The following is a 27,899-nucleotide window of genomic DNA, read 5'->3' as shown; positions in this document are numbered from 1 at the left end:
ACTCCGTCCTCTCCTTTTGGGTTAAGTTTTTGCCGAGGAGTCGCGCACCTTCTTTGCCGCATTTGCTACCTTTTAAAATATTAGTAAATACTAGTCCTTACGAGGCAATGTCCTTGTCCGGGAACTACAACTTTGCTTTCTGGGTTTTCCTCCCCTGTTCAGAGTTTGAGAGGCTTCTGTGATTTTGCACCAGTGCATTATTTCCCATGACAGCCCTGTGCAGAAGTGGTTTCTGCTCCTTTTAGCAGTGAAATTTCAACCAGAATTAAAGCAACAAACCCTGGTTGGCGTTTACCTTCAGAAAGTATCCCCGTTGGTGAAAATGTTTGGTATACAGCGTACACTGTCTAATAACGGGTGTTCAGCATTATCCTTGTTTCCATAAACACAGTGCGGGGTGATGGAAGCAGCTCTGACCGATGCTTACATGCAGCTGACCCTGCGGTGCGGGATATTGAGATCCCTCTGACTGGAAATCTCTTTATTTGCACTGTGTTTTGGTTTCTCCCCATTGGGAAGTTGGAAATGCCACGAACAACGCCCTCAGATGCCAGGAGTACAGCTCGGCTGAAGAAGAGAACCGGTATTCATCAGATGACCAAAGGGTTTGTCCCTCTTGTGTGGTAGATGCTGTTCCTTTCATTCTTTGCTAGGTTATCGGGTTCCCGCTACAAGAAGCCAGATTCCTCATCAACAGAGGGCCATTGAAACTGCTTTTGTGGTGCTTTTGGGCAGCAAGTCCAAAAGGTACCCTTCCTGACGTGCGAGAGCGTCAGGGGAATAACAGATGAGTAAAATGTTCTCTAACAGAATAGAATCAGGTAAAAATTTAGTACATGTACCTCAAAACACCCTGAAGTTAGGAAGAAGAAGAGTTAGATTTACATCCCCCCTTTCTCTCCTGTAAGGAGACTCAAAGGGGCTTACAAACTCCTTTCCCTTCCCCCGTCACGCAAACACCCTGTGAGGTGGGTGGGGCTGAGAGAGCTCCGAAGAGCTGTGGCTATACCAAGGTCACCCAGCTGGCATATGTGTTGGAGTGTACAGGCTAATCTGAATTCCCCAGAAAAGCCTCCACATCTCAAGCAGCAGAGCGGGGAATCAAACCTGATTCCTCCAGATTAGAGTACACCTGCTCTTAACCACTACGCCACTGCTGCTCCAGCCAGTTCAAATCATTTCATATGCCTGGGACCAAACATTTAACGGAACTAAGGTTTTGTTATATGCCATTAAAGGTTAAAATGGAATGGAAATGGAACTAAGGTTTTGCTTGTGAAGGTGGGAGGGATATTGTAATCTATTGTCGAAGGCTTTCCACGGCCGGAATCACTGGGGAGTTGTGAGGTTTCCAGGCTGTATGGCTGTGTTCTAGTAATGCTGCTAGAACACAGCCATACAGCCCAGAAACCTCACAACAAACATCCCAGATATTGTAATCATAACTTTGATGTGGAGCTAATTCATGCACGGGATGAAGTTTCAAGGGTTTGTTGCTGCTGGGACTCCGTTTGCTCAGTATAAGTCAGTGCATGTTTGTTGTGTAAAGTGTTGTCACAGCTGACTTGTGGCGACCCCAGCAAGGCAAGTGAGAAGCAGAGGTGGTTTGCCGTGGCCTTCCTCTGCAGAGTCTTCCTCGGAGGTCTCCCAAGTTCTTTTCCTGCGTAGCCGATGACATCACACTATACCAGGCTGCCTTCCCTCCCATACAAGCCAACAGAATCAAATTATACTTTATTCCCAGCACTGGAAAGTTTTCCAGTTCTAATTACTCTGGAAAACGCACGTCACTGGACCAGCATTAATTTCTGTCGCTAGCCTAGTTGATAGGAAGAGCCCGACGTGAATAGACCTCCATGGAAATGGAAAAGAAATTGACACATCTGTTATGTATGAGGATTTGTTTGACCCCCTGAACGGCTCTGTCTCCTGGGAATATGAATCTCGTATTGGGGTTCTCCGTGAAACAGATCTAGAGAATCTCTTCCGCCAAAGAGCCAGAGCCGAACGTACGCTTGGATTTCTGTGCATCAGCTTAGAGTTTAAAGCACAGAGTGTTATAGCTGATGTAGACATTGCAGGAAGTTCAGTGCGCAAAAAAAGAAAGAAAAGGAGCCATCTTTGGAATGTAGGAGTGACATCTGCAAGCGTTTTAGCCACTTCTGTGAGTTTTGCATTTCACGATGGGCTGGCGAATGTTTCTCTGAACCGGAAGTGACCTTTCCGGGGCTGCTTTCAATATCCGCGAGCGCAAGCGGAATGGAGGGGGCCGAAAGCCGCGCGTTAAAAGTTTAGGCTTCATTTTAGCCATGAACGTAACAGTCGGCCCAGGCCAAGTCATTATCTTTGGATCTGAACTTTCTTGTTCGCATTGCGACTTACCAAATAGTGTTTTTGGAGGTGTTCATCACGGCTTTGAACGTTCAGAAGTTCTGTACAAATACTAAGTGCTAATGTATTGTCGAAGGCTTTCACAGACAGATTCAACTGGTTGTGGTGGGCTTTCCAGGCTGTGTGGCCGTGGTCTGGTAGATCTTGTTCCTAACGTTTCGCCTGCATCTGTGGCTGGCATCTTCAGAGGTGTATCACAGAGGGAAGTCTGTTACACACTGTATCCAGATAACAGACTTCTCTCTGTGATACACCTCTGAAGATGCCGGCGAAACGTTAGGAACAAGATCTACCAGACCACGGCCACACAGCCCGGAAAACCCGCAACAACCAACTAAGTGTTAACATTATTACCCTACAAAAGGCGTGTCTACTGGCTTCCAGTATAGCCACTGAAATCCAGATTATGGTCACAGCTTCTCTTTAAGTTTAATGCGGTCTTAAAGTCTGGCCAAAGGTGCTCAGCTGTGCTGTTTAGTTTGCAAAAGCCCACGCACGGATTTGGAGCGAAGACTCGGCCCGCGTTTGTTTTCTCACGCGAAATTCCATTCTCCTGATCTGCCGTGCGAGCCTTCGAGTCAGGCAAACTTCTCAACTGGTAAGGGTGCCTTTTATTCAGGTCCAAACTCGTGGCCTCTGGTGCGGAGCATCTGCCTACGCCTGGGCCCGCTCGCATTTAGTTGCTACCTGATTTTTCCTGAAGTTTCGCGCTAGTGGTCTGGTGTTAGTGGGCGGAGGGCGGCAGGGTGCGGAGTGATGCTCTGGGAAAACTTTCCTGCTGCTGGCTGCGATCTACAGATCTTGGCTCCGACCTACAGTTCCCGCCCGGCAGCCCATTTGGTCAAATCCGTGTGCTGGTTTAATAATGTGGCGTTCTTCCCCTGCTGGCTTATGTTGAGATGTAACAAGAGTATCACCTGGTTGTTGAGTTACGCTACTTAAAGTACAGTGGCTCAGTGGCAAAAATCCCTGCTTTGCGTGCAGAAGTTCCCGGGTTTGGAATTTGGCCCCTCCTGTTAAAAGGGTCAAGTTGCGGACATTGTGAAGGACCGCCATCAAGGGGCTGATTTGGCATAAGGCCGGCTGCTGGTGGGTGTTTGACTGTGCCGGGTGACGCTAACCTAACAAGGCTCGGTCGTAACTTGGACTTCAGGCAAAGCGAGCTCAACCCCTTAGTGGTGCGGGGTCTGTTGGTATTTAACGCTGAAGCATTAAATGCTAAAGCTCCTGTGATTGATGTGCCCTGTTATATTAGCACCATAGGAAGGCCTAGAGCAGCGATGGCGAACCTTTTCGAGACCAAATGCCCAAATTGCAACCCAAAACCCACATTTATCGCAAAGGGCCAACACGGCAATTTAACCTGAATACTGAGGTTTTAGTTTAGAAAAAATGGTTGGCTCCAAGGTGCGCGTTACTCGGGAGTAAGCTTGGTGGTAGTCGGTGGCTTTGCTTTGGAGCAACTGTGCAACGCTTCGAACAGGTGAATCACGACCCTAGGAGGGTTTACTCAGAAGCAAGCCCCATTGCCAGCAACTGAGCTTACTCCCGGGTAAAGGATCATGTTTTAGTTATTTCCCATGAAAATCAGTGGGGTTTAACAGCACTTAACAGGGTTACCTGCTTCCCCAAAACTAGGTCTTAGGTTTAATGCTAATAATCTCCCTGAAATAATTACACTATCATCACATGATGAACTCTGTGCACGGGTGCCCACAGAGAGGGCTTTGAGTGCCACCTCTGGCACCCGTGCCATAGGTTCGCCACCACTGGCCTAGAGTCTCCTTACAGGAGAGAAAGCCGAGGTACGGACTTGTACGGTGGACCAGTACAGTGTAGTGGTTAAGAGCAGGTGGACTCTAATCTGAACAACCAGGTTTGATTCCCCACTCTTCCACCACTCAGGTAGAGGCTTATCTGGTGAACCAGATGTGTTTCCGCACTCCTACATTCCTGCTGGGTGAGCTTGGGCTAGTCACAGTTCATTCTGAACTCTCTCAGCCCCACCTGCCTCACTTTAAGGTGTCTGTTGTGGGGAGAGGAAGGGAAAGGAGCTTGTCGGCCACCTTGAGTCTCCTTACGGGAGAAAAAGGTGGGATATAAATCCAAACTCTTCTTCTTCTCCTCAGTGCTGAAGTATTAAATGCTAAAACTCCCATGATTGAAGTGCCCTGTTATATTTGCACCAGAGGTGACATGATGTGGTTTCCTGTCTCCCAGATCCTAGTCCTAGTGTGACTTTGAAGTTTGCAAGGTGATTGTGGTGCCTGACCTACCTTACAGGGGGGTTGTGAGGGCAAAATGGAGGCAAGGAGAACAGGGTAAGCTGCTCATGGTCCCCATTAGGAACAAAGATGAGCTGTGAATTAATTAAATACATTTAAACCCTTTCTTCCCAGTGGCACTTGGCCCCTGCCTGCAATCCTTTTGAACCTCCCTTGTAGTGAACAGAGAACTGACTCTTATGTTTCTCCATTTGAAGAGCCTTCAGACGGGCTGGGGAGCGCACATCGAAAGAGCACGGCCTATGCAAATTTGCTAGCGCTGCCGGCCACTTAAAGAAGCTGTAGGCAACTACCTTATATCTGCTCAGTGGATTAAATTTAAATGAAGGTGCATGTCAGCTGCCCAATATAGGTTCCTTTTTTAACACATGAGGGAAGTGTAAAAAAGTAATTTCCCCCCCCTGCGCTCTAACCAGATGCTGCCGCTTATTTTTAGACAGGAAGGCGATTGTTTGTTTTTTCTTTTCCCAGTTTTTTGTTACATTAGCACACCTAGGCATCGAGTCTTCCATTAGTGGGTTCCCTTGGTCCCAACTGAAGTGGGAACAGTTAAAAGCTTGCAGCCCGAACGTACAGGTATGCGGTTTTCCAGAAACATGTCGGGAAAATAATTGAGCTTACAAGCACTGGTATCAGCTTTCTTCTAAGCCCTAGACGTTCTGGTTAGACGTGTACGCCTGTTCCTGTATATATTTGAACGCACGCACACAAGTAAATGAAGCTTGGGAATCTCCAGTCGTACGTTCCTCTTGCCTGCCATGTCTTGCCCACTGCTATCTTACGAGTGTGAAAAGACACCCGGGCTCTCACAGCTTAGCATTGTAAGGTGCTTCAGTTGTAACTGCCGGACATTAAAACGGTTCGTGTTCAGGATTATCTAGCAATCTGGCTAGTTGCCTACCAAAAATTTAAAATTTCTGAAAGGCGCACACGTTCTTCTGCACTCTCGTGGGGCACCAAGTGGTGAGTACATTTGAACCATGCGTTTTTAAATTTTGCTAATGAAGTAGCTGCAAAGTGGCAAATTGGGGCTGAGCACCTCAAGATTCTTGTCTTTGCCTCTATTTAGGCCTAGAGGTTCTTTTCCCCCCCTTTCTCGCCGCGCCACTAAAGTCTGCATTCTCCCACTGCGGGAGACAACCGCGATTCCAGACGAGATTCTACACAGAACCCCGCGCGACACAAAGCGTCCCTTTGTGTTTTGGGGGATGAAAAGGTCTAGGAGACGAATGTGGGGAACAAACAGCTGCCCCTAAGCGTTGTCCTGCCCGGTGGCTAACAAAGACGGCCCGCAGCCCGTCTCAGGCGCTGGGTAAAGCTCTCCCCTGACACAGCAACTTTAGAAAGCGCGAACTTGATTCACGACACCCTGTGCATCCTAAAGCGTAACGCCGGCAGGGCTTCATCGTGCCGGTCGGGTCCCAGAGCGCCAACGTGAGAGAATGTGATCACTGCTAGTTTTCAGTTGAGCACCCCTCCCCCCCAAAAAAAACCCCACACAAGGAAGGGACACTCGCACAATTTGTCCTCTAATGGGTACCGTCCTAAAAAATTATCTCTGGTTTCCCCTTTCCAGAACAACGTCAGCGTCCCATGGTTTTGTTCTTTGCATATCTCAAAATTATTTTCAGGTTGTTTTGCATTGAGATTCTCTGGGGGGAAGGAGGAAAAAAGGAAAATGCTAGTGAAAGAGAGGGCAACCTTGTAAGTTATTGGGCATATCTGTGCAAATTGAGTATCTGTTGCTTTCTGCTGCTTTCAGCTCTTCGTTGCCATCTGGTTGAGGAAGAAAGTTTGAAAGTGTGTGTGTGTGAGAGAGAGAGAGAGAAAGAGAGAGAGGCACACTTAATGAATGTGTGGAAGTGCAAGAATATTGGACTGGGCTTCCCGCAGTCAAGGGAGTGGATTTTGCACTCTGGTGTTGTGCAGCTGCTCCTGATTTTCACAGGCTCCTTATCTGCCCTTGTACCCAAGGTCATTTCACAAAACAAATCCTGAAATTCTGCAGCCAATGGAAACATAAATCCATCCGAGCCCGGGCTTTCAGTGTCTTCCACACAGGCCACTTAGGGCCGCCAGGAACGCTGGTTCGGTGAGTCTCCCAATTCAACTCTGCCTTTCTCCCCGCAGGGTCGCCTTGTCTGCCACGGACTGTTACATAGTTCACGAAATCTACAACGGGGAGAACGCCCAGGACCAGTTTGAGTTCGAGCTGGAGCAGGCCTTGGAGGCCCAGTACAAATACATCGTGATCGAGCCCACCCGCATCGGGGACGAGACGGCCCGTTGGATCACCGTCGGCAACTGCCTGCACAAAACGGCGGTGCTGGCGGGCACTGCCTGCCTCTTCACCCCCCTGGTCGTGCCCGCTGATTACTCTCACTACATCTCTTTGCCCGCCGGCGTGCTGAGCATAGCCTGCTGCACCCTCTACGGGATCTCCTGGCAGTTCGACCCGTGCTGCAAATACCAAGTGGAGTACAACGCCTATAAACTCTCCCGCCTACCCCTGCATACGCTCACTTCCTCCACTCCCGTGGTGCTGGTGCGGAAGGACGACCTGCACAGAAAGAGACTGCATAACACAATAGCCTTGGCCGCGCTGGTGTACTGTGTAAAGAAGATCTATGAACTCTACGCCGTATGATCGAGCGGCTGGCGGAAGGCGGGAACCCGCCAAAGACACGGAAACGTATTCGGGAAGGCTCCCCTCGGCTAACGATTGATTTCCTCCCTCTTTTCTCGGTGGGCACCCGGGGGAAGCGGTTCGGTTTACCCCACTCGTTATTTTTCTTAAGAGAAACGATAAACAAACAAAAATAGCACGTCACTGAATTTGGCGCAGCAGCAGGGGGAACAGTCGGTTTTTTTCTTACCCAACTCCCCCCCGGGCGTCAATCCGCGGCGGAGCAGAACGCTGTGGGAGCCAAAGTCGATCGCGGAATGTCAATGAACGGGAACGGCGCGCAGGAAAGGGGGAGGGGGGGTGGCGAGCTTTTTCTTTCCTCTTTTTTGGAGAAACCTTTAAGTATATTGTTTAATTGTATTCTACAGAACCAGCTCGAAGTTCACTGACCATTCATTAAAGGATGAGAAATTAAAAAAACAAAACAAAAAAACCAGCTCGCTTTCTTTTCCTTTTTCTGGCGTGGAATTTGCCCTTGGAAAGTTTCACTTTCCCAGGGGTGTTTCAGCTGATGGGAATTGTGGGGCATAGAGCTGGGCATGTGGGATTGCCCTGGATTATGATGAGGGAGGCCATGCTTGGGGCTATAGCCTTCCTGAGAGTCAGCGTGGTGTAGTGAAGAAGAGGGGGAGTTTGGATTTATATCCCCCCTTTCCCTCTTGTAAGGAGACTCAAAGGGGCTCTCAATCTCCTTTCCCTTCCCCCCTCGCAACAAACCCCCTGTGAGGTGGGTGGGGGCTGAGAGAGCTCTGAAGAACTGTGACTAGCCCAAGGTCACCCAGCTGACGTGTGCTGGGAGCGCACAAGCTAATCTAGTTCACCAGATAAGCCTCCACAGCTCAAGCGGAGCCGGGAATCAAACTCAGTTAAACACAACAGGCTCTAGTCTCGGTTTGTTTTCCGTGCTCCTTCACATGAAGCTGGCTGGGTAATTTTGGGCCAGTCGCAGTCTTCTCAGAACTCTCTCCACCCCACCTACCTCATAAGGTGCCTGTTGTGAGGAGAGGAAGGGAAAGGAGTTTGTAAGGCCCTTTAAGTCTCCTTACAGGAGAGAAGTGTGGGAAAGGTATAAATCCAAACTACTCATCTTCTTTATCTGGTAAGGGAGCTAGACTCTTCTACTACAGACTAAAGGAGACTCAAAGGGGTTTACAATCTCCTTCCCCCCACTCCAAACACCTTGTGAGGTGGGTGGGGCTGAGAGAGCTCTGAAGAATTGTGACTAGCCCAAGGTCACCCAGCTGGCATGTGTTGGAGTGCACAAACTAATCTGGTTCCACAGATAAGCCTCTACAGCTCAAGTGGCAGAGTGGGAAATCAAACCCCACTCAAATCTCCAGATTAGAGTGCACCTGCTCTTAACCACTATGCCACTGCTGCTGTACCTACGCACATTTATTTTTGTGCAGTGCACAAGTCTCCACAACTGATTGATTTGGATTACCATATTCACATACCAGTCTGAAACACAAACCTGTTGGCGTCACCTCTTGAAGAACTGGTGCACGGCTCCCTCTGAGCCTCCGTGCGAGATTTGAACTTGACGGCGAAACCCGAGCGTCTCGGAGACACACCTGTCCCTTCTCCAAACGGGGTCGCTGCAACATGACCTGCATGCTGCAAAGCCTGCAACCTTGAAACTGCCTCCCCGTGAGGGCGCAGCCAAAACTCTCCGCTATCTTTAGCCGTTGGAATCCAACGCAGCTGACAAAAAGCCGGCCGTTGCGTCCGTTCGGTGGGTCAATCTGGCTAAGGGTTCAAAGCCTGCTATTTCTGATGACAAGACAGGCGTGCAGCGGGCGACAGACATTCTTGCTGGGTTTTCCCCCCTCCTGGCAGTGGGAGGGTTTGCAGACCAGAACTTTAAATGTGGTTTTTCTACAAGTATCTGGTGCTGAACCTTGGAACTGAAACGGGGGCTTGTTGAGAGAAGGTGGTTCATCTGTGTATGTCTTGCTTGGGATAGACCAGTGATGGCGAACCTTTTTGAGACCGAGTGCCCAAATTGCAACCCAAACCCCACTTATTTATCGCAAATATTTATCAGGCAATTTAACCTGAATGCTGAGGTTTTAGTTTAGAAAAAAACGGTTGGCTCCCTCTTCCTCCGCCCCACCCGCTCGAGCAGGGGCCAGCCTGCTCTAGCCACCAGCAAGTCCCATGCGCACCGCTCTGTGCCTCTCTAGCATCTCTGCCTCCTCCCCCCCCCCCCCCCGCCCAGGCAGCAGCCACCCAGACCACCAGGCCCGCCAGCCAAGTCTTCCCTGCTCACAGTGGTGCGCGCACATTAAGAACATAAGAACTAGCCTGCTGGATCAGACCAGAGTCCATCTAGTCCAGCACTCTGCTACTCGCAGTGGCTGACCAGGTGCCTTTGGGAGCTCACGGGCAGGATGTGAAAGCAATGACCTGCTGCTGCTGCTCCTGAGCACCTGGTCTGCTAAGGCATTTGCAATCTCAGATCAAGGAGGATCAAGATTGGTAGCCATAGATCGACTTCTCCTCCATAAATCTGTCCAAGCCCTTTTTTTTAAAGCCTATGCTCAGGTTGAAGTGGCCATCACCACCCTCCTGTGGCAGCATATTCCAAACACCAATCACACGTCGTGTGAAGAAGTGTTTCCTTTTATTAATCCTAATTCTTCCCCCCAGCGTTTTCAATGAATGCCCCCTGGTTCTAGTATTGTGAGGAAGAGAGAAAAATGTCTCTCTGTCAACATTTTCTACCCCATGCATAATTTTATAGACTTCAATCATATCCCCCCTCAGACGCCTCCTCTCCAAACATTGTGCTCAGTGGCCCAGGCCAGCCTAGATGTAGTATTATTGTGTGGCCAGGGTGATTTTCCGCCCCAGCTAACTTGCGTGTAAACTGAAACTTTCGCAGGCGTGCCCACAGAGAGGGCTCCGAGTGCCACCTCTGGCACCCGTGCCATAGGTTCGCCATCACTGGGATAGACCGTGATATTAATTGACCTGTACTCAAGATTAAAACACTGACAGCCGTTTTGCAATATAGGGTCCCTGGGTAGAAAAAAAATTGAAATATGGGGCTATGGAATTATGCAGACAAGTTGTACACGTTTACTTTTTTTTTTTTTTGCAAGAGCCAGAGCTGAAAACAATGTTTAAATTTTGGCAGGCTTAGTACAAGGATGTTACAGATTCAAGAGAAGAGAGGACCACGGGAGAATGCATGCCGTTGGCCTAGCGCAAAACAGCTGCTTCCGATTTCTTGAGCACCAGACCCCGGCACAGAGCTGACATTTTAAACATTTAGGGTGGGCATCAGATACTAGCATGGCCTGAGTGCGCATGGGGTTTTTCTGACCTACTCTCTGCTCAAGCTACGCTCTGCTTGAGTGAGTTTGTGGGGCACAAATCTCGGCAAACCCCAACTGTATGCAGAGGACAGTTGGAAGTTACAAAAGTCGCTTGCATAGTGATGCATAGTAATATCCGTGCCCAGAGACAGGCCAAAGCAGACGGAACGAACCCTGGGGGTAAATTAGGTTTCCATGCTGGGTTCCTAGAGATGTTAGTCCCAGGATGGTGATATTAAATTCAGGGGGTGTTAGTAACAGTGTTTACACTTCTTGCTCTGATTTGGCTATTTGAGCCCACTTAGCCCGTTGGGTCCAGGTTGTGAAGAAAGCCGTGTGCTCCCCTCTGAAATTCTTGAGCAGCGTGCATCTAAGGGGTCATCTATAAAAACCCTCCCGTGATTTTTGTCTGCCAGGGACAAGCACAGAGTTTAACATGGGAGAATAAGTTGGCTGACAGGCTGCATCCGGAAGCAGGGCTTGGGTGGAGACCTAACCGCGGGGCCTTGGGGTACAAAGTGAGCGCCATAAACATTATTTAAACGGCTCTCCTTTCAGAACGGAGACCAGGACAGCTTCCCCTTTTTCCCCATCAAGCAACTGTGGCCCCGAGAAGAGGAAACCCTGCTTTTCGGGTGCTTCCCAAGCACGTGAGCATTAATGACGAGTGCGGGAAAAGCCAAGCGAGCTAGGCCCTCCTAAGCCGAATCCTGCTGAAATGAACGCGAGGGGCTCTTGTCCGTTTAAAAATGCAGAAGAACCTTGTGGGCTATGGGTAAAGCCTTCATGTTGCAGGTCCCAGGAAAATTTCCCAGGAGGGCGGGAAAAGCCGTCATCGGCGTGAGACCAGGTACAGCTTCACGTGTCAAATGAAAGGGGCGTCGTGTTCAGAAGAATCGCTGCAGTCCAGACGTCGGGCAGATGCTTAGTTTTCAACAGCTGGCTGCCTCTGCTGACAGTCCCCGCTCCAGCTACGACTCCTTGGCTTTCCTCTCCTTCCTCGCTCTGGCTGCCATGAGGGTGAAGAATAGGCGGGGGAAGAACATCCGCAAGTACACCGCCAGCGAAGGCGTGAGGCCGGCAACCAGCACTTCCTTCTTCCTCTTCCCCACAGCGCTGAGGACTTCCTGAGCCACCTCTGCTGCTCCCTGGCCTTGGCTGGTGGTCTTGTCCATCACTGCGGAGAATAAAAAAGGCCTTGAAGAGAAGGTGAAAAGTCTGTTTCCTTTACATGCAGCCTCTTACGGATTTCAGGTAGCTCCGGGAAACGTGGGATCAGAAAGCCAAGCTTGGGGGCAAGCTTGTTTTCTGCTGCTCCAGAGACTAGGACAAGGAGTAATGGATTCAAAGTGCAGGAAACATTAGGAAGATTCAGAAGTGTGACGCAGCAGCCAAGAAAGCCAATGCGATTCTGGGATGCATCAATAAGAGTGTAGTGTCTAGATCAGGGGTCCCCAAACTTTTTAAACAGGGGGCCAGTTCACTGTCCCTCAGACTGTTGGAGGGCCGGACTAAAAAAAACTATGAACAAATTCCTATGCACAAATGATTGTAAAATGTATTTTGAGATTTCCATAACTTTCAGAAGCCTTTCTGTCATGGTCTATTTTTCAGGGAACCCAGGTATTCTGACCAAAGTAATATTCTTCCAGAAATTACAAGAGGGCCGGGACTCCAAATATTGTTTAGGGGAGGCTGTGGAATACCTTCCCCTGTTAAAAAGCAGAAGACTTTCCCAATGAAGCATTCCATCTAACCCAGGATTAAGAGTATCTTCCTGGAGGTTCTTCCTCTAGCAGCCTGAATGGCCGATTCACCACCCCGGCCTGGCTGATGCCAATGGGAGATGAGGCGGAACAAGAAAGCCTGAGGAAGGCAACACATGGAGTAGCCCGAGGAGAGGAAGGCCGGACAGGAGTTGCCACGTCTGTAAGGTTTCCAACTCTGGAGTCCAAGAAAATTCATGGAGATTTAGGGGTGCCATCATGCCTTAATTACGAAATCCAACTTAGCCCGTTGGGGCCGGTTCATCCTCTCCCTCGTGCGCCACTGCACATGAATGGAACCCGCCATCAGCCACCATGCCCTGGCCCGGAGCCGGATAAATGCCACTTCAGGGGGGCCACATTTGGCCCCAGACACGTGGATTTAGGAGGACCCCTGTGGTCTACAGATCAAAGGGGAAGTCATTGTACCACTCTACTCTGCACTGGTCAGACATCACCTAGAGTACTGTGTTCAGTTCTGGGCACCACAATTCAAGAAGGATATTGACAACCAAGCTGGAGATACTCTGGAGTCCAGAGAGGAGGGCAACCAAAATGATAAAGGGTCTGGAGTCCATGCCCTACGAATAGAGGCATAAGGAGCTGGGGATGTTTAGTCTGGAGAAGCGAAGGTTAAGGGGGGACATGATAGCCATGTTTAAATATTTGAAGGGATGCTATGTCAAAGAGGGAGCAAGCTTGTTTTCTGCTGCCTCACAGACTAGGACACAGAGTAATTTATTCAAGGTGCAGGAAAAGAGATTCCACCTAAACATTAGGAAGAACTTCCTGACTTCCTGACAGTCAGGGCTGTTCGACAGTGGAATTCGCTGTCTCAGAGAGTGGTGAAGTCTCCTTCTTCACAAGTTTTTAAGCAGAGGCTAAGTGGCCGGCTGTCAAGGGTGCTTTGATTGTGTCATTTCCTGTGTGGCAGGGGGTTGGAGTGGATGGCCCTTCTGGTCTCTTCCAAACTCTATGATTCTATGAATCTAGGTTCAATGACTAGGCAAGGATGGAGGGAGAGTATTTTTACATTGAAAATAGGATACATGGTACCCAGGAACAAAAACAGCTACGTCCTGTCCATTCCGGACTTTTTTTCATACCGTCATTCGGAAACCTGTGCTCAAGTTTCATAAGGTTAACGATTCCCATGCCCTCAACATCCCAGTAGATCCCTATGTGAGCAGACTGAATTCTTACCTCCATACTGGGATCCGTCTCCCCAATTCAAGAGGCGTTCAAAGCTGACGGAGTTTACGTCTGGATGTAGCCCAGGACTCCCACCTGAACCCGTCAACGGTAATGCCATCCCTGCTCCGCCCGGCCAGCGCCAGAGCAGTCCGAAAAAAGGCCTGAGGTGAAAGTGTTTAGGGAAGCGCAGCGTCTGCTTCGAAGAGCAGATGCAGGGGACAGATGTTTTGTTACCCCAGATTTTAACCCAGCTTGGGGCCATTAGTCTAAGAAGGGTGGAATCTAGCCTGGAGAACCGGGTTCGATTCCCCGCTCCTCCACATGAAGTCTGCTTAGGGCAGGGGTCTGCAACCTGCAGCTCTCCAAGTGGCCATGCTGGCAGGGGCTGATGGGAACTGTAGTTCATGAACATCTGGAGAGCCGCAGGTTGCAGACCCCTGGCTTAGGGGACCGTGGGTCAGTCGCAGTTCTTTCAGACCTCTTGACCCGCACAGAAGCAAGCGATGGCAAAAGACCTCAAAACATCTCTTGCCTTGAAAATCCTACAGGGTTGGCTGTGACTCGGCAGCACATTCTTAGCTGGAACAACGAGTCCCAGGCACGGAGTTCTGCTATTCCTCTGAATACTTTTAAATTCAAGAACCAGCAAGGATCAGATATCTTTACTGACAGCATCCCTGTCCTGAAGTTAAATGTCAGTGCTGTGATTAGCTATCTGTATCAAGCCGATTGCAGTGTTCAGAGCACCAAATCTGGAACTCTGTATTGAGCAGCGGGGTACTCGTCTGGTGCGAAGTACCTATGGGAGGACTGCGAACTGTCGGGCTTGGGAGATCAGGCGTTTCCATTCCCCCGTTTAAAAAGGCAACGGGGAACCGTGAAGTGGAAAGGAGAGAGGCGATTGAATCCTTCAACAGCTCCGTTTTGGCCTCTCAAGCTGGGTTCTCCTGTTTGGCGGTTAGCCTTTCAAAGGAGGAAAGAGAACATTTTAAAACATGCTCATAAAAGACCTAACAGGAGCCTGGTTTTAACCAAAAGCCCACTGGTGGTTGAAGCGCTGGCATGGTCCAGAGGTCAGCTGCGGCAGCAGTCTGCATTTAATAGGCAGTGTGATCTTCCTCTGACCTGCTTGAGCCCTCTGTGGTGAGCGGCAGGAAAAATAGAGAGCGAAAGAGATGTGCTCCCTGCTCCCGCTCAAAAAACTGGAAATGGTAGTTGGCCTTTTTCCAGCCCAAATGGCAGCACGGTACAATGGAGCGTGCCTGACAGGGCCCATTCCAGAAATAACATAAAATGCCAGGACCCTGTTTTCAAGCAGGACGCTTTGTGGTTGGCCCCTCTGTAAACTTTGTGACTGGAGTGGCCCCAAAGAAGGCCCTCACGTCTGCTTGATGTAAGAGATGGGGGAAAATATTCTTTCCACCCAGTGCTGCATGGTTGTGTGTAAGCCAGAAGCTTGTATATGAGGTTCCCTTCCCCTCATATAACCCCTGGGAAAGTTTGCAACCCTTTTTCTTTGCCCGCTGATGCTTCCAAAGTCAACGGCATGTGAATATCTCCAATACCACCTCCTCCCGAGACATCAGACTTACAGGCCGAGCGGAAAGGAATGGCTATTTTGCCCTGGACGCTGCTGATCGCCACAATGTGGCCTTTCCTCCTCTTGATCATAGAAGGCAGGAGGGCTGAAGAGAAAGAAAACACAGGAGAAATATTAGAATCTTATTTCTTCCCCAAGGGTCGGGATTCAGCTCATTCTCACTACCCTGATCCGGTTCCGTTCCTCTCCAAAGAAGAATCCGCTCCCAAAGACACGGAAACTGGAACTGCATAATATATTCTGTCCTGGAAGCTGGATTTTTTTTCTGAATCCTGTGGTGTCAAACCCCCCCCCCCCCTCCTCCCCATTCTCTCGTTTTGGTTTTATTTTATTTTCAGGGAGCCCTTTCACAATCTTGTCCAGCTGAAGCAAGACCCACAAGGAGCAGCAGTGGCGTAGTGGTTAAGAGCAGGTGCACTCTAATCTGGAGGAACCGAGTTTGATTCCCCGCTCTGCCACTTGTGCTGTGAAGCAGATTAGCCTGTGCACTCCCACACATGCCAGCTGGGTGACCTTGGGCTAGTCACAGCTTTTCGGAGCTCTCTCAGCCCCACCTACCTCACAGGGTGTTTGTTGTGGGGGAAGAAGGGAAAGGAGATTGTATGCTCCTTTGAGTCTCCTTATAGGAGAGAAAAGGGGGATATAAATCCAAACTTTTCTTCTTCATCTCAATTTTCCCCAAGAGCGGGCATGGTGGTTTACCAGTTGGCCTTTCTATCTCATGCTTCTGTTTGTGCACCCGGGCCTTCCAGTGGAACAATGCACATAGAGATTTAACTTAGCAAGGAGGGTGTATTTCAGGTGACCACTCAAGTCTTGGAATATTTCCTTTAAATGGTAAGTTTTTTTACCTTTCGTCAAAGCGACGGGGCCAAAGTAATTGGTTTCCATTACTTTCCTGTCCACTTCTACCACCGTGTCCGCTATGGTTCCTCGGTAACTGATCCCGGCGTTGTTGACCAAGATGTCCACCTGACCCACGCCCTTCAAAATCTCCTCCGCGGCACTGAACACGGCTTTGGTGTCTGAGAGGTCAAAGGTCACTGTGTGATGTTTGTGGGGCTGTTACAAAACAAGGAAAAGAATGTGATTCAAACTTGGGAAATCCCTGCCCAGACACACGATCACTGGGGGCCCACATGCAAGTCAAGAGGCAGATAAATACGTCCAGAACCGCTTGAAGAAAGTCTATCAAACAGATGTGGACCAAGGGAAACTTAGTCACCTTCTCTTATAACATGAGAATTTGGGAGTCGCTTGGCGAAACGGATTGGGACTAGGTAGTGGTGGCATTCAAATAATTAAACAACCGGTTATTTACAAGCACCATTTTAACAACCGGTTCTGCCGAAGTGGCGCGAACCAGCTGAATCCCACCACTGGCACTACAGGGTCAGGACAAGAGGCAAGGAAGCTTCTTCCACTAACACAAAATTAACATGTTGTCCAAAGGCATGACGGGTGCTAATTTGGATGGCTTGCAAAATAAAGAAAGCTCGAAGCCGAAGGGGAAGACTTTCCTTTATCTTCAGGTGTTTTGGTTCAATTTCCAGAGGAGAGAATTTGCACCGAAGACCAAAGGGTGCAAGTGTATGGGGGTGGAACTATGTGAGCAGTCGTCTAAGAGAGCGGAAAAGTTCTGTTGGCAGCAGAGGACGGGATGGGTTTAAATGACGGGTGGAAAGGTACAGGTTAAATATTACAAAAAATGTTTGACAGTAACAGTAGTTCGGCAGTGGAATTGGTTGCCTCGAGATCTGGTGAGGCTCCCCCTCAGTAGACCTCTTTAAACAGCAGCTAGATTAAGAACATAAGAACATAAGAACAAGTCAGCTGGATCAGACCAGAGTCCATCTAGTCCAGCACTCTGCTACTCACAGTGGCCCACCAGGTGCCTTTGGGAGCTCACATGCAGGAGGTGAAAGCAATGGCCACCTGCTGCTGCTGCTCCCGAGCACCTGGACTGTTAAGGCATTTGCAATCTCAGATCAAAGAGGATCAAGATTGGTAGCCATAGATTGACTTCTCCTCCATAAATCTGTCCAAGCCCCTTTTAAAGCTATCCAGGCTAGTGGCCATCACCACCTCCTGTGGCAGCATATTCCAAACACCAATCACACATTGCGTGAAGAAGTGTTTCCTTTTATTAGTCCTAATTCTTCCCCCCAGCATTTTCAATGAATGCCCCCTGGTTCTAGTATTGTGAGAAAGAGAGAAAAATGTCTCTCTGTCAACATTTTCTACCCCATGCATAATTTTATAGACTTCAATCATATCCCCCCTCAGCCGTCTCCTCTCCAAACTAAAGAGTCCCAAACGCTGCAGCCTCTCCTCATAAGGAAGGTGCTCCAGTCCCTCAATCATCCTTGTTGCCCTTCTCTGCACTTTTTCTATCTCCTCAATATCCTTTTTGAGATGCGGCGACCAGAACTGGACACAGTACTCCAAGTGCGGTCGCACCACGGCTTTATATAAGGGCATGACAATCTTTGCAGTTTTATTATCAATTCCTTTCCTAATGATCCCCAGCATAGAGTTTGCCTTTTTCACAGCTGCCATGCATTGAGTTGACATTCCCATGGAACTATCAACTAAGATGCCCAAATCCCTTTCCTGGTCTGTGACTGATAGCACTGACCCTTGTAGCTTGGGCTACAAGGATGCTTTGGGCTGATTCTGTATAGAACAGGGAACTGGACTAGATGGCCTGTCCATCCCCTTCCAACTCTATGATTCTATCCGCTCTAGGCCAGCACAAGCAAGCGCTTACAGTCTCCTTTAGGGGACCGCTCAGCATTTGCTGGTGAAAAGGAGATTCTTGAACATTCCCCGCACTGGTTTGAGACAGTTTATCTGCTGTCTGTAAGTACCCATGTAGATATTTTTAAGGAAGTGGGAGCCTAGAAGATGAGATCGTTTCTATCCTGCCTCCCACGGTACCCTTTTTAACTGGGAAACCCTCTGAGGTTTAACTGGGAATGGCCGAGTTTGAACTTGGAACCAGTGTGGTGTAGTGGTTAAAAGCAGGGGCACTCTAATCTGGAGAACCGGGTTTGATTGCCCGCTCTGCCGCTTTAGCTGGGAAACCCTGTGAGGTTTAACTGGGAATGGCAGAGTTTGAACTTGGAACCAGTGTGGTTTAGTGGTTAAAAGCAGGGGCACTCTAATTTGGAGAACCGGGTTTGATTCCCCACTCTGCCGCTTGAGCTGTGGAGGCTTATCTGGGGAACCAACACATGCCACTGGGTGACCTTGGGCTAGTCACAGTTCTTCAGAGCTCTCTCAGCCCCACCCACCTCACAGGGTGTTTGTTGTGGGGGGGGGGGAAGACCGTGAGCCCCTTTGAGTCTCCTTACAGGAGACTCCAAACTCTTACAGGAGAATCCAAACTCTTCTTCTATCTTGCCTCACAGGGTACCCTTTTTAAGTGGGAATGGCAGAGTTTGAACTCGGAGCCCTCCATGTGGACAGCTCCAGCTCCAGCTCCCCAAGCGGCTCCACCTCTTTCCCCCTTTTCCCCATTCTTACGTTCTTGGAATGACCGGCTGTGGTGGAGAGCTCCCGCAGAAGGTCCTTCAGCCTCTCACTGTTCCTGCCGCACAGCACCAGTTTCGCCCCGGCAGCATGGAAAGCTTTGGCACATTCTTGGCCGCACAGAGAAAGGACAGCAGTGGCATCAGAAAAAAACACATGGTATTCATCTTTCCTAGGCTGGGGGTGGTGGCGGGGTCTACGTGATTCAAGTACATCATGCAAAGCATTCCGACACCGGCACCAAACAACCTCTCATTACCTCTATAGACAGTTTTTATTCCGTGCATCTTTTCAGCTCGGGTTTGGGTTTAGTTTTGCGAGTGAGCAGCTCAGTTGGTGAAATAAGGTGGGGGGGGGGGGGGGGCGGACGACTAAAAGAACCTGGGGCAGCACATCCCATTTTGTCCTCACCTTCTGCAGTGTGTTCAGCTGACAGGAGGGAAAAATGGGACTCATCCAAGATTACCCAGTTGCCATCACAAGATTTGAACCCGAGCCCTTTCTGGTCTACTCATTCTAGTCCATCTATCACATTGTGTGGTTCCTTTTCAATGCTGCTACAGCCCTAATTCACCCATGAGCTGTGTGAAAAAAAGCAGGAAGAGTGGAGTCTTTTCCTCTGGAGATCTACCTGTTGGATTTTGCAGCTGGAAACCCTCAAACTTTGGGCCTCCCAACCGAAGGTGCACATTCCTGGTCCTCATGTCATAGGTTGACATGACAGCAAGTCATAGCGACTTGACAGCACTTAACATGCAACACACGCCTCCCCAAAGAACCTACCTTTCCCTAGGCCCGAAGTGGCTCCGGTGATCACCACCACCGCATCTTTGAGGTAGGCCCTCGCTTGTATCCGCTGCAGGAGCCAGAAGATGCCGTAGATCCCCAAGCCGCCCACCAGCAGCGGGAGGACGTTTATGGACAGGAAATCCATCAGCTTCCCTTTGTGGCAGTTCTTCCTGGATTTGTGAGAAAGCAAAACTTTCCGTCAGCCTTCTGCTTCAGAATGGCCCAAGGCCACAAAGCCAACACAGAGCGGCCATTTCCAGGCACCTGTTCGGCAGCACGCACAAACCGGCAAGCGAAAAGCAGGAAGCAAGGCCAGGAAGTCAGCCGGCCCAACGGCCTCTGGGTCTTGTTCACAGACTGTCTGGCCCAAGAGGGCCTTAATGTTGTGGTGTGGTAGTTAAAAGCAGGTGGACTCTAACCTGGAGCACCGGGTTTGATTCCCCACTCCGCCACATAAGCAGCGGACTCTTATCTGGTGAACCAACTTTGTTGCCCTACTTCCACATTCCTGCTGGGGGACCCTGGGCTACTTCAGAACTCTCTCAATCCCACCTAAGAACAGTACAGTACAGTAAACCTTTATTAGGCATAAATAATTCTACATACAGTATGTTCGTTTCATAAACAACAATACTACAAGGCATCCAATACACTAAGTTAGGATAAATTATACACAAACTTTCTGGAGACCTATTGTGATATCCATATGTTAATTAAAGCTGATATAAACAACTTCTCATTAGCCTCAGACATTAAATCAATGTAATTTAGATGATTTGATACATCGAGGGACACATTTTAGTACCGTCTTTGAGATATTACTTCCGCTAGATATGTAGCGACCCTAAAGGTTATCTCAGAAGATGCATCACTGAGTAAATACTTCACTACATAAGCCGAAGGCAAATTTGTTTTATGTTTGATAATCAGGGTTATATAGTGACTACGTAGTGCAGGGTGAAGCTGACATTCTAGGAGGATATGCTGTATTGTATCCACGGCATTTACAGAGCATGGGCATCGTCTGTCAGCAAATAAAACACCTTGAAATCTCCCGATTGTAACTTTGGAAGGAAAGGCATTTACTCTGGCAAGCATAAATGCTCTGCGACGAGATGGACTGTCGAGACTACAGAGGTATTTTGCTATCTTCCCATGTAGTATGGGTAGGTTTAGAAAGTCTGGAGAGCATACTGCAGGTTGTACTGGGTGAAGGGACTGAAATTCCATATCAATCAGTCTTTGGCTGAGCAATCTAAATATATATTCCTCTACCGCTAAGAGGTTCTGAGAAATTCCAAAGAGAATCCTAGAGTTCTTATTTTGGATTCGATATGGAAACAACCAGGATATGCTCAGTCGGGTCAGATTTAAAATAGAGGAGGAATAACGTAACTTTCCTTTTACCCTAAAGAATATTTTTTTAGCCAAAATTTAAAAAAAGCATAATCCAAGCTTTCGTTTCAATAGAGTGTAATACCCCAGTTCTGCATAGATCACCCTCTATTTGGGGACACATTACTTTGGAAACACCCAAGATTTTTTTCCTGGTAAAAAGGAGGACTGTATTTTTCCTCAATATTAGGAGTCAAACTCCTGTAGCCAAAGTTCTTGAACCATACAGAAGGGATAGAAATTATTTTTTGCTTCAAAATATTCTTACAGCAGCTGGAACAATTTGGTTTACCTTTGGTGTAAAAGAATTGTGTAATTAAAGGGAAGCTGAGGAACTAGCAGAGTTGTAATTACTTTTTGCTTTTTTGTTTGGACCATTTGGAAGTTTATGCTGGAAAACAATACCAAGATAATTGAGATTCCCTTAACTTGTGTAAGCGAGTTGTTACCAATAACCCAATTTTGCGGTTTCCAAGATTTTTGAGAAAACTAGAATTTTTTTCATTTGGCATAATTGATAACTAAACTGTTTTTTTTTGACGAGTAGTCATGGAAAATTCGCCAGATATCTTTAAAGAGACCAACTCCTGAGTATATGACTTAAGATTGTAGTGTCATCAGCATAAAGTAGTCTTGGGGGGTATCTCCTAGTTATTTAATTTTGGGGGGTGTCCATTAGTTTTTTGTAGAATTGGGGCTAAATCATTCAAATATAAATTAAAAAGATGAGGAGCCAAAATACAGCCCTGCCTTACACCTGTCGAGATTGGAAATTTTGGGGTTAGGTCGCCCTTATTTGTGAATTTCACCTGGCCGTAATTATCTGAATGGATTTTTTTAATGAGAAACAGAAGCCGAGGATCCATTTGTAATACCCTAAGTTTTTCCCACAGTGTTTTTCCCACACCTAAGAACATAAGAACTAGCCTGCTGGATCAGACCAGAGTCCATCTAGTCCAGCTCTCTGCTACTCACAGTGGCCCACCAGGTGCCATTGGGAGCTCACATGCAGGAGGTGAAAGCAATGGCCTTCTGTGGCTGTTGCTCCCGAGCACCTGGACTGTTAAGGGATTTGCAATCTCAGATCAAAGAGGATCAAGATTGGTAGCCATAAATCGACTTCTCCTCCATAAATCTGTCCAAGCCCCTTTTAAAGCTATCCAGGTTAGTGGCCATCACCACCTCCTGTGGCAGCATATTCCAAACACCGTGAAATCCTGCGTTAGCGTGAAGAAGTGTTTCCTTTCTATTTCTAGTCCTAATTCTTCCCCCCCAGCGTTACTTTTTCAATGTCTGCCCCTGGTTCTAGTATTGCTTGAGAAAGAGAGAAAAAATTTCCTACTCTGTCAACATTTTCTACCCCATGCATGAATTTTATAGACTTCAATCATATCCCCCCCCTCAGACGTCTCCTCTCCAAACTAAAGAGTCCCAAACGCTGCAGCCTCTCTTCATAAGGAAGGTGCTCCAGTCCCTCAATCATCCTTGTTGCCCTTCTCTCTGCACTTCTCTTATCTCTTCGATACATCCCTTTTTTGAGATGTGGCTGACCAGAGACTGGACCTGCAGTTACTCCAAGTGCGCGTGCAGCACCACGTGTGTGCTTTATATAAGGGCATGACAATCTTTGCAGTGTTATTATCAACTCCTTTCCTAATGATCCCCAGCATAGAGTTTGCCTTTTTCACAGCTGCCATGCATAGAGTTGACATTCCCATGGAACTATCTACTAAGACGCCCAAATCCCTTTCCTGGTCTGTGACTGATAGCACTGACCCCTGTAGCATGTATGTGAAGTTTGGATTTTTTGCCCCTATGTGCATCACTTTACATTTTACACCTACCGCACAAGATGTCTGTTGCAGGATGGAGGAAGGGAAAGGAGTTTGTGAGCCCCTTTGAGTCTCCTTACGAGAGGGGAAGGTGTGGTACGAATCCAAACTCTTCTTCTTGTTGGGCCTGCAACAGTTCTTGTTGGGTTTTGAGGAATGGGCCGGGGCTGCTCCCACAAAAATGGCTACCATGGGCTAGTGAGCGTTCTGTGATTCTCTGGGGGACTAGAGCTTCACTAGTCTAGTGACAAAATCGAATGCGGACCTTCCTCTGTCCTGGCTCGCGAACGCTACACACATGTTGAAGACTGTTTCCTGACGCAAAACATTCTGTTTAATCAACCAACCCAGCCTTCCCACGCAAAGGTCCACAATCCACAGCTATCAGCCTTGTGCCTTCACACAAAAACTGCACGCAAACTCTGCCTCGGGCAGAAGGCAGCAGCCGCAAACACCACGCCAGGCAAAAGGGGTCGAGGAAAATGGCAAACCACCTTACGAACTGCTGGGTCCAAGAACGGTTAGTCTCTGGAGGAAATACCTTGGCGCACACCGGACCTCTTGACGCTGGAGTGGGGCTCACCCCGAACAAACACGGAGCCACGTTAAGAAATTCCATTTTGCCGCAGTAGGGACTAATTTTCTATAGGGAGAGCATTCGATCAGCTTCAGGATCTGTCTAGTGCGTGATCTCGCTCTTTCTCCAAGGAGTTCAGATACGGCTCTACTTTCCTTATTCTGTCGTCACAACAACCCTGTGATGTAGGTAAGGGTGGAGAGAGAGAGCCTGGTTCTCAGTCCAACAACACTGGGGGGTCCCCGACCTTTTTGGGCCTGGGGGCACATTTGGAATTCTGACACTGCACAGCGGACACAGCCAAACGATCGCCACAGCTTAACTTCAGTGACGTAGCGCAGAGGCCGTATTTTTAAAAATCTGCACGGCCAATCAGAAGCCTTGCTGGCAAAAGGCCTACCTGGCCCCGGCCACTTCCCAAAAACACCTGGCAGGCACCAAAATTGTGCCTCTGAGCTCTGCGGGGAGGACCCCTGCACAAAACATCAGACCACGTTGATGTGGAAAGTGCGAACGCCCGAAGAGAATTAAAGCTGTTTAAAATGACAAAAACCAGGGAGTGCACCTTAGAAGAAGAGTTTGGATTTATACCCCACCTTTCCCTTCTGTATGGACACTCAAGGTGGCTTACAAGCTCCTTTCCCTTCCTCTCTCCACAACAGACACCTTGTGAGGTAGGTGGGGCTGAGTTAGAGAGAACTGTGACTAGCCCAAGGTCGCCCAGCAGGAATGAAGGAGTGCGGAAACACATCTGGTTCACCAGGTAAGCTACCGCCACTCAGGTGGAGGAGTGGGGAATCCAACCCGGTTCTCCAGATTAGAATCCACCCGCTCTTAACCACTACACCACACTGGCTCTCGACGAGCCAGCCCCTTTTCCAGACAAGTGCTCCTTTGCCCGTCCTGCACTGCTCCGCACGACATCACCTGGGATGCAGCTGATGCCATATATGAGTAACCAGAAGAGCCAGGTAAGTGTGGCCAAGTGGCAGCCCACCCCTGTCATGGACTCTCACTAGGCCTTGCGCAATCAGCTCTCTTCATCTCGGGTCTGCAAAATAAGAACAGGAACAGCAGTCTGCCTGGTTCACAACAAGAGGAGCGCTTTGAACACCAAAAGCTCTTTTTTGATCGACACCTTCCTTCCAGCAGGCATCTGAGAGGCAGACCTACTCAGTGTTTTCACTAGCTTGCACGCCTACACATAAGATCTTATTTTACTTATTCGTTTACTCCGTTTATACCCCGCCTCCCTCCCCGATGGGAGCCCCTGACATTGCTCTCCTGTCCTGCAGTTTTAAGTTCACAACGCCCCTGTGAAGCAGGTTAGGAGGAAAATGTGTGACTGTCCCAAGGTCACCCGGCAAGTTTCCATGGCAGAGTGGGGATTAGAACCCAGGATTTTTAGATCCTAGTGACCTAGTCTGAACCACACCATAACGGGGGCGGGGGGGGGGGGGGGAGCCAAGGGGAAAAATTAATACTGGGACAATACTATATTTGGCTAAGAGTCCAGCAGGCTGAAAATCCAGACTGTTTCTTGTTGCTCCTTCGGAATGATAGCACCCTCCTAAATTATAATAGAGCCAGATCACGCTTATACTCCCTTCTTGGGACCACTCAGCCCACAGAAGAACAGCCTCCCCCGCACCCCATTCTGCTTACTAAATATAGCTGTTGGCTGTGCCACTTTGTCCAGGCCTTCCAAGCTGGGGTTTTGCTCAATTCCTCGCCGTAGAGCCAGATTGGCAGCACGTCAGTCAGCAGTCTAGTCAGTGCTGGGGCTAAGGGGCATGCGTGTGCTGAAGAATGCATTGCGGGATCAAATTCAGCAAAAGGGGCTGGCAGACATATATCTGGCTGCCTGCTTCCTATCAATATGTCTGCTGCAAATGCCTTCACCCTCTTGGCCATGTGTATATGCCCTTTCTGGTCCAAACCTTCCTACAATCCTTTTCCAATCCTCTCCCCCACAATTCCTCCCAAACACTCCTTTCTGCTCTCTTATATCAGGACCAGGCACCTTTTCATTGATTTTTGCCTTCAACTTGTCGGCCTTTCTCTAGGTTTTCATCGTCTCCCCTTGTAACAGTCAGAAATCTTTCTGCCACGCCTCTGTGACATCAGGGAAGCTCATCCAATTGTGGCCAGCAGTGTAATCACCCCCACACAGACACAAAGTATAGCATGCTGTAGCCGCATCACATAGATTGGCCCAGTCTTTCAAGTGGGCAGGTAAGAACCTGTAACTGATGAAAGAGAACATACAGCCTTACTGCTGAAAATAGTTCCTGACGGTCTCCTATCTTAAGTTTACTTATTTCCTCTTGGCTTCTAGAAGGGTGACTCAATTATGTAAATCCTGGACATGCTGGATACTATTAACAATAAATGTCAGTTTGTGGGAAAGACTATAGCTGTTGTCCCTCATTCTCTAAAATTAGCACATAGACAGAGCGTTTCTCCCCCCTGCCCTGAACATTTCAAGCCGCTGCAGACTGAAACGTTGCCCAGAGCAAGTTACACAACACGAATTCAGTTGCCCAACGTATGATTCAGGGTGTGATCACCGCACAGTGACAAGCGTTTACTTGTTGAAGAGCAAACGCTGACACAATATCGAATTAACAGACTTTCCAGATTAATCCTCCCTGTCTTTTCTCGACCGTTTCTTTTCAGCAGTGTGCATTTCTAATCCCCACCCTTGGGATCAAAGTAGTAATTAAAGCAATGCAAAAGTTTTTGTTTTTTTTAAGAATAGAATTTACTAAAGATTCACGGGGCATCTCTGTCTAATGCGGTATCGCTAGATTTGTGCAGACCTGCTTATTTTCCTGGCAGCTGCCAGTCAGAGCAAGCAATCGAAATGGTCTGACTAAGTAAAAGGTCAGCTTCATGTGTGCCACGGGTTCAAATCACCTGTGCATTAAGTGGCCGTTGCCAAAGCACACTTAACATCGTCTCCCCCATATACAGGCCTACCTCGCAGGGTTCTAAAGATTAGAATGTACGTGAAGTGCTTTGAACATGGAAAAGACAACACAGATGCTCAGTTAAATTTGACTTCAAGAGTCAAAGCCTGTTTGTCAGACAGCATTGAAAGATACCATGAAATGGTTATTAGCCTCTGGACTGGACTAGAACTGATCTACTGCAGAATGACCTGGCTACCATCAGAAACTATTTTTAAGGAGGCTCCCTGATTTTCATTTTTATTTTGGAATAGTGCTTTCATTGGGTTGGGGGAAAGGCTGGAGTAAACACAAAAGCACTGCACATCATATATTGACTTCCAGCTGTCTCACCCTTGATTAAAAGTTATCTCTGGGTTCATGCATGCATAATTAAAATATTGATTCAATTATAGTTATTTCTTAAGTGTATTCTAGTGATCGCAATCTACATCTTCAGAGATTTCAAACCCTGCCACTACTATTTGAATAGGTTTTCAAAAGAGATTTCATAAAAGGTTTCCAGGTTTCTACCAAAATGTTCAAGCTGTTATCTCTTAACAGCGTCGTCAACTTGGCAAACCCAACCCACGCTCCTAGTAGTAGGGTTGGTAGGAGGGCACAGTGGTTAGATCCAAGTTGGGAAACTCCTGGAGATTTGGAGGGGACGGGCACCTCAGTGGGGTACAATGCCATAGAGTCTCTCCCCACCCCCCACCCCACCTCCAAAGCAGCCATTCTCTCCAGGAGACCTAATCTCTGTTGCCTGGGGGATCATTCCAGGGGATTCCCAGGCCCCACCTGGAGGTTGGCATTCTTTGCTCCAAGCCTTGCTCATGGGGGAGACCCACTAGCTCTTTCCCTCCTTCATGGCATTGGGGGGGGGGGGGCTGCTACAAATAAATAATAAAGGCCAGAATAGATCCATTCTCCACCTACCCCTTGCAGACACCGCTCTGGGGAGGTCCTCCATCCCACCCCGCAAGTGGTTCCCAAGCAACGGCTCACCCCCATCAGATTACCTGGCAACCACGATCACCATGACCACGCACCTGGAAGCGGGCTGACCTCTCCCACCCCTCGGCAGAGCCAATCAAACCACGCCCACCTGGCGAGAGGCGGCGCCTGACAGGAAACGGGCCAATAGGGAGCGCGCGGCGGCGATTGGCCGGGGACCCTAAAAAGAGAGGACCGGTTTCAAGGCAGGTCCGTTTCTATTTAGCGTCCCCGCTCCAGTGGAAACGAGAGCTCTGTGCTTAAGGTTCCACTTCCATGGCGGATAAAGACACAGAGGCTTCTGTTATTGGGCTAGTTGCTGGGAAGTTGGGTTTCAAGTTTTATTATGGACTTGCCTTCTAATGCAAAGTTTCCAAGGCTCTGAACATTAAAACGAACAAGATCCACCAGACCACGGCCACACAGCCCGGAAAACCCACCAGAACCAATTGAAACGAAGCACTGCAACCTTTCAGGCAATAAAAGGTATTGGAAACTGGCATGCACCAACTGGAGCCCTAGCCCTAGGAAGAACGGCCGAGGGACTTGGGAATGTACAGTCCAGAGGGGTTAAGGCCAG

The 27,899-nt window shown here is 48.6% G+C and overlaps 2 protein-coding genes across 4 annotated transcripts; one reads left to right on the top strand and one right to left on the bottom strand.

The window, feature by feature from the left end:
• Positions 1 to 378: 378 nt before the first annotated feature.
• TMEM11 (transmembrane protein 11) lies at positions 379 to 7,484 on the top strand. The gene is made up of 2 exons (XM_048495246.1): positions 379 to 605; positions 6,807 to 7,484. The coding sequence occupies exons 1-2, from the start codon at positions 526 to 528 to the stop codon at positions 7,321 to 7,323; spliced, it is 597 nt and encodes a 198-aa protein (XP_048351203.1). The 5' UTR covers positions 379 to 525; the 3' UTR covers positions 7,324 to 7,484.
• Positions 7,485 to 10,423: 2,939 nt separating this feature from the next.
• Positions 10,424 to 27,447, bottom strand: DHRS7B (dehydrogenase/reductase 7B). 3 transcript variants are annotated; one of them, XM_048495458.1, is made up of 6 exons: positions 27,346 to 27,439; positions 19,563 to 19,738; positions 18,774 to 18,889; positions 16,097 to 16,307; positions 15,238 to 15,330; positions 10,424 to 11,862 (listed from the first exon to the last, which is right to left on the bottom strand). In XM_048495458.1, exons 1-6 carry the CDS (start codon positions 27,363 to 27,365, stop codon positions 11,657 to 11,659), a joined length of 822 nt encoding a protein of 273 aa, XP_048351415.1. In that variant the 5' UTR covers positions 27,366 to 27,439; the 3' UTR covers positions 10,424 to 11,656. The 3 variants fall into 3 exon arrangements, with proteins under 3 accessions (XP_048351415.1, XP_048351414.1, XP_048351413.1); XM_048495457.1 differs by lacking the exon at positions 10,424 to 11,862 and having other exon boundaries at positions 14,961 to 15,330; positions 27,263 to 27,392; XM_048495456.1 differs by lacking the exon at positions 10,424 to 11,862 and having other exon boundaries at positions 14,962 to 15,330; positions 27,376 to 27,447.
• Positions 27,448 to 27,899: the final 452 nt, after the last annotated feature.

The sequence above is a fragment of the Sphaerodactylus townsendi genome, linkage group LG04 (genome assembly GCF_021028975.2).
Source record: "Sphaerodactylus townsendi isolate TG3544 linkage group LG04, MPM_Stown_v2.3, whole genome shotgun sequence".
In the NCBI taxonomy this organism is placed as follows: domain Eukaryota; kingdom Metazoa; phylum Chordata; class Lepidosauria; order Squamata; family Sphaerodactylidae; genus Sphaerodactylus; species Sphaerodactylus townsendi.
Note: the sequence above shows the minus strand (reverse complement) of the source record. Positions and strands in the feature narration are given on the sequence as shown.

Coding starts and splice junctions, on each gene's coding strand:
- TMEM11 (XM_048495246.1), top strand. CDS start 526: ATGCCACGAACAACGCCCTCAGATGCCAGGAGTACAGCTCGGCTGAAG. Junction 606..6,806: donor ATTCATCAGATGACCAAAGG/GTTTGTCCCTCT, acceptor TTCTCCCCGCAG/GGTCGCCTTGTCTGCCACGG.
- DHRS7B (XM_048495458.1), bottom strand. CDS start 27,365: ATGGTGATCGTGGTTGCCAG. Junction 19,739..27,345: donor ATGGTGATCGTGGTTGCCAG/GTAATCTGATGG, acceptor TCACAAATCCAG/GAAGAACTGCCACAAAGGGA. Junction 16,308..18,773: donor CAGCCGGTCATTCCAAGAAC/GTAAGAATGGGG, acceptor GTTTTGTAACAG/CCCCACAAACATCACACAGT.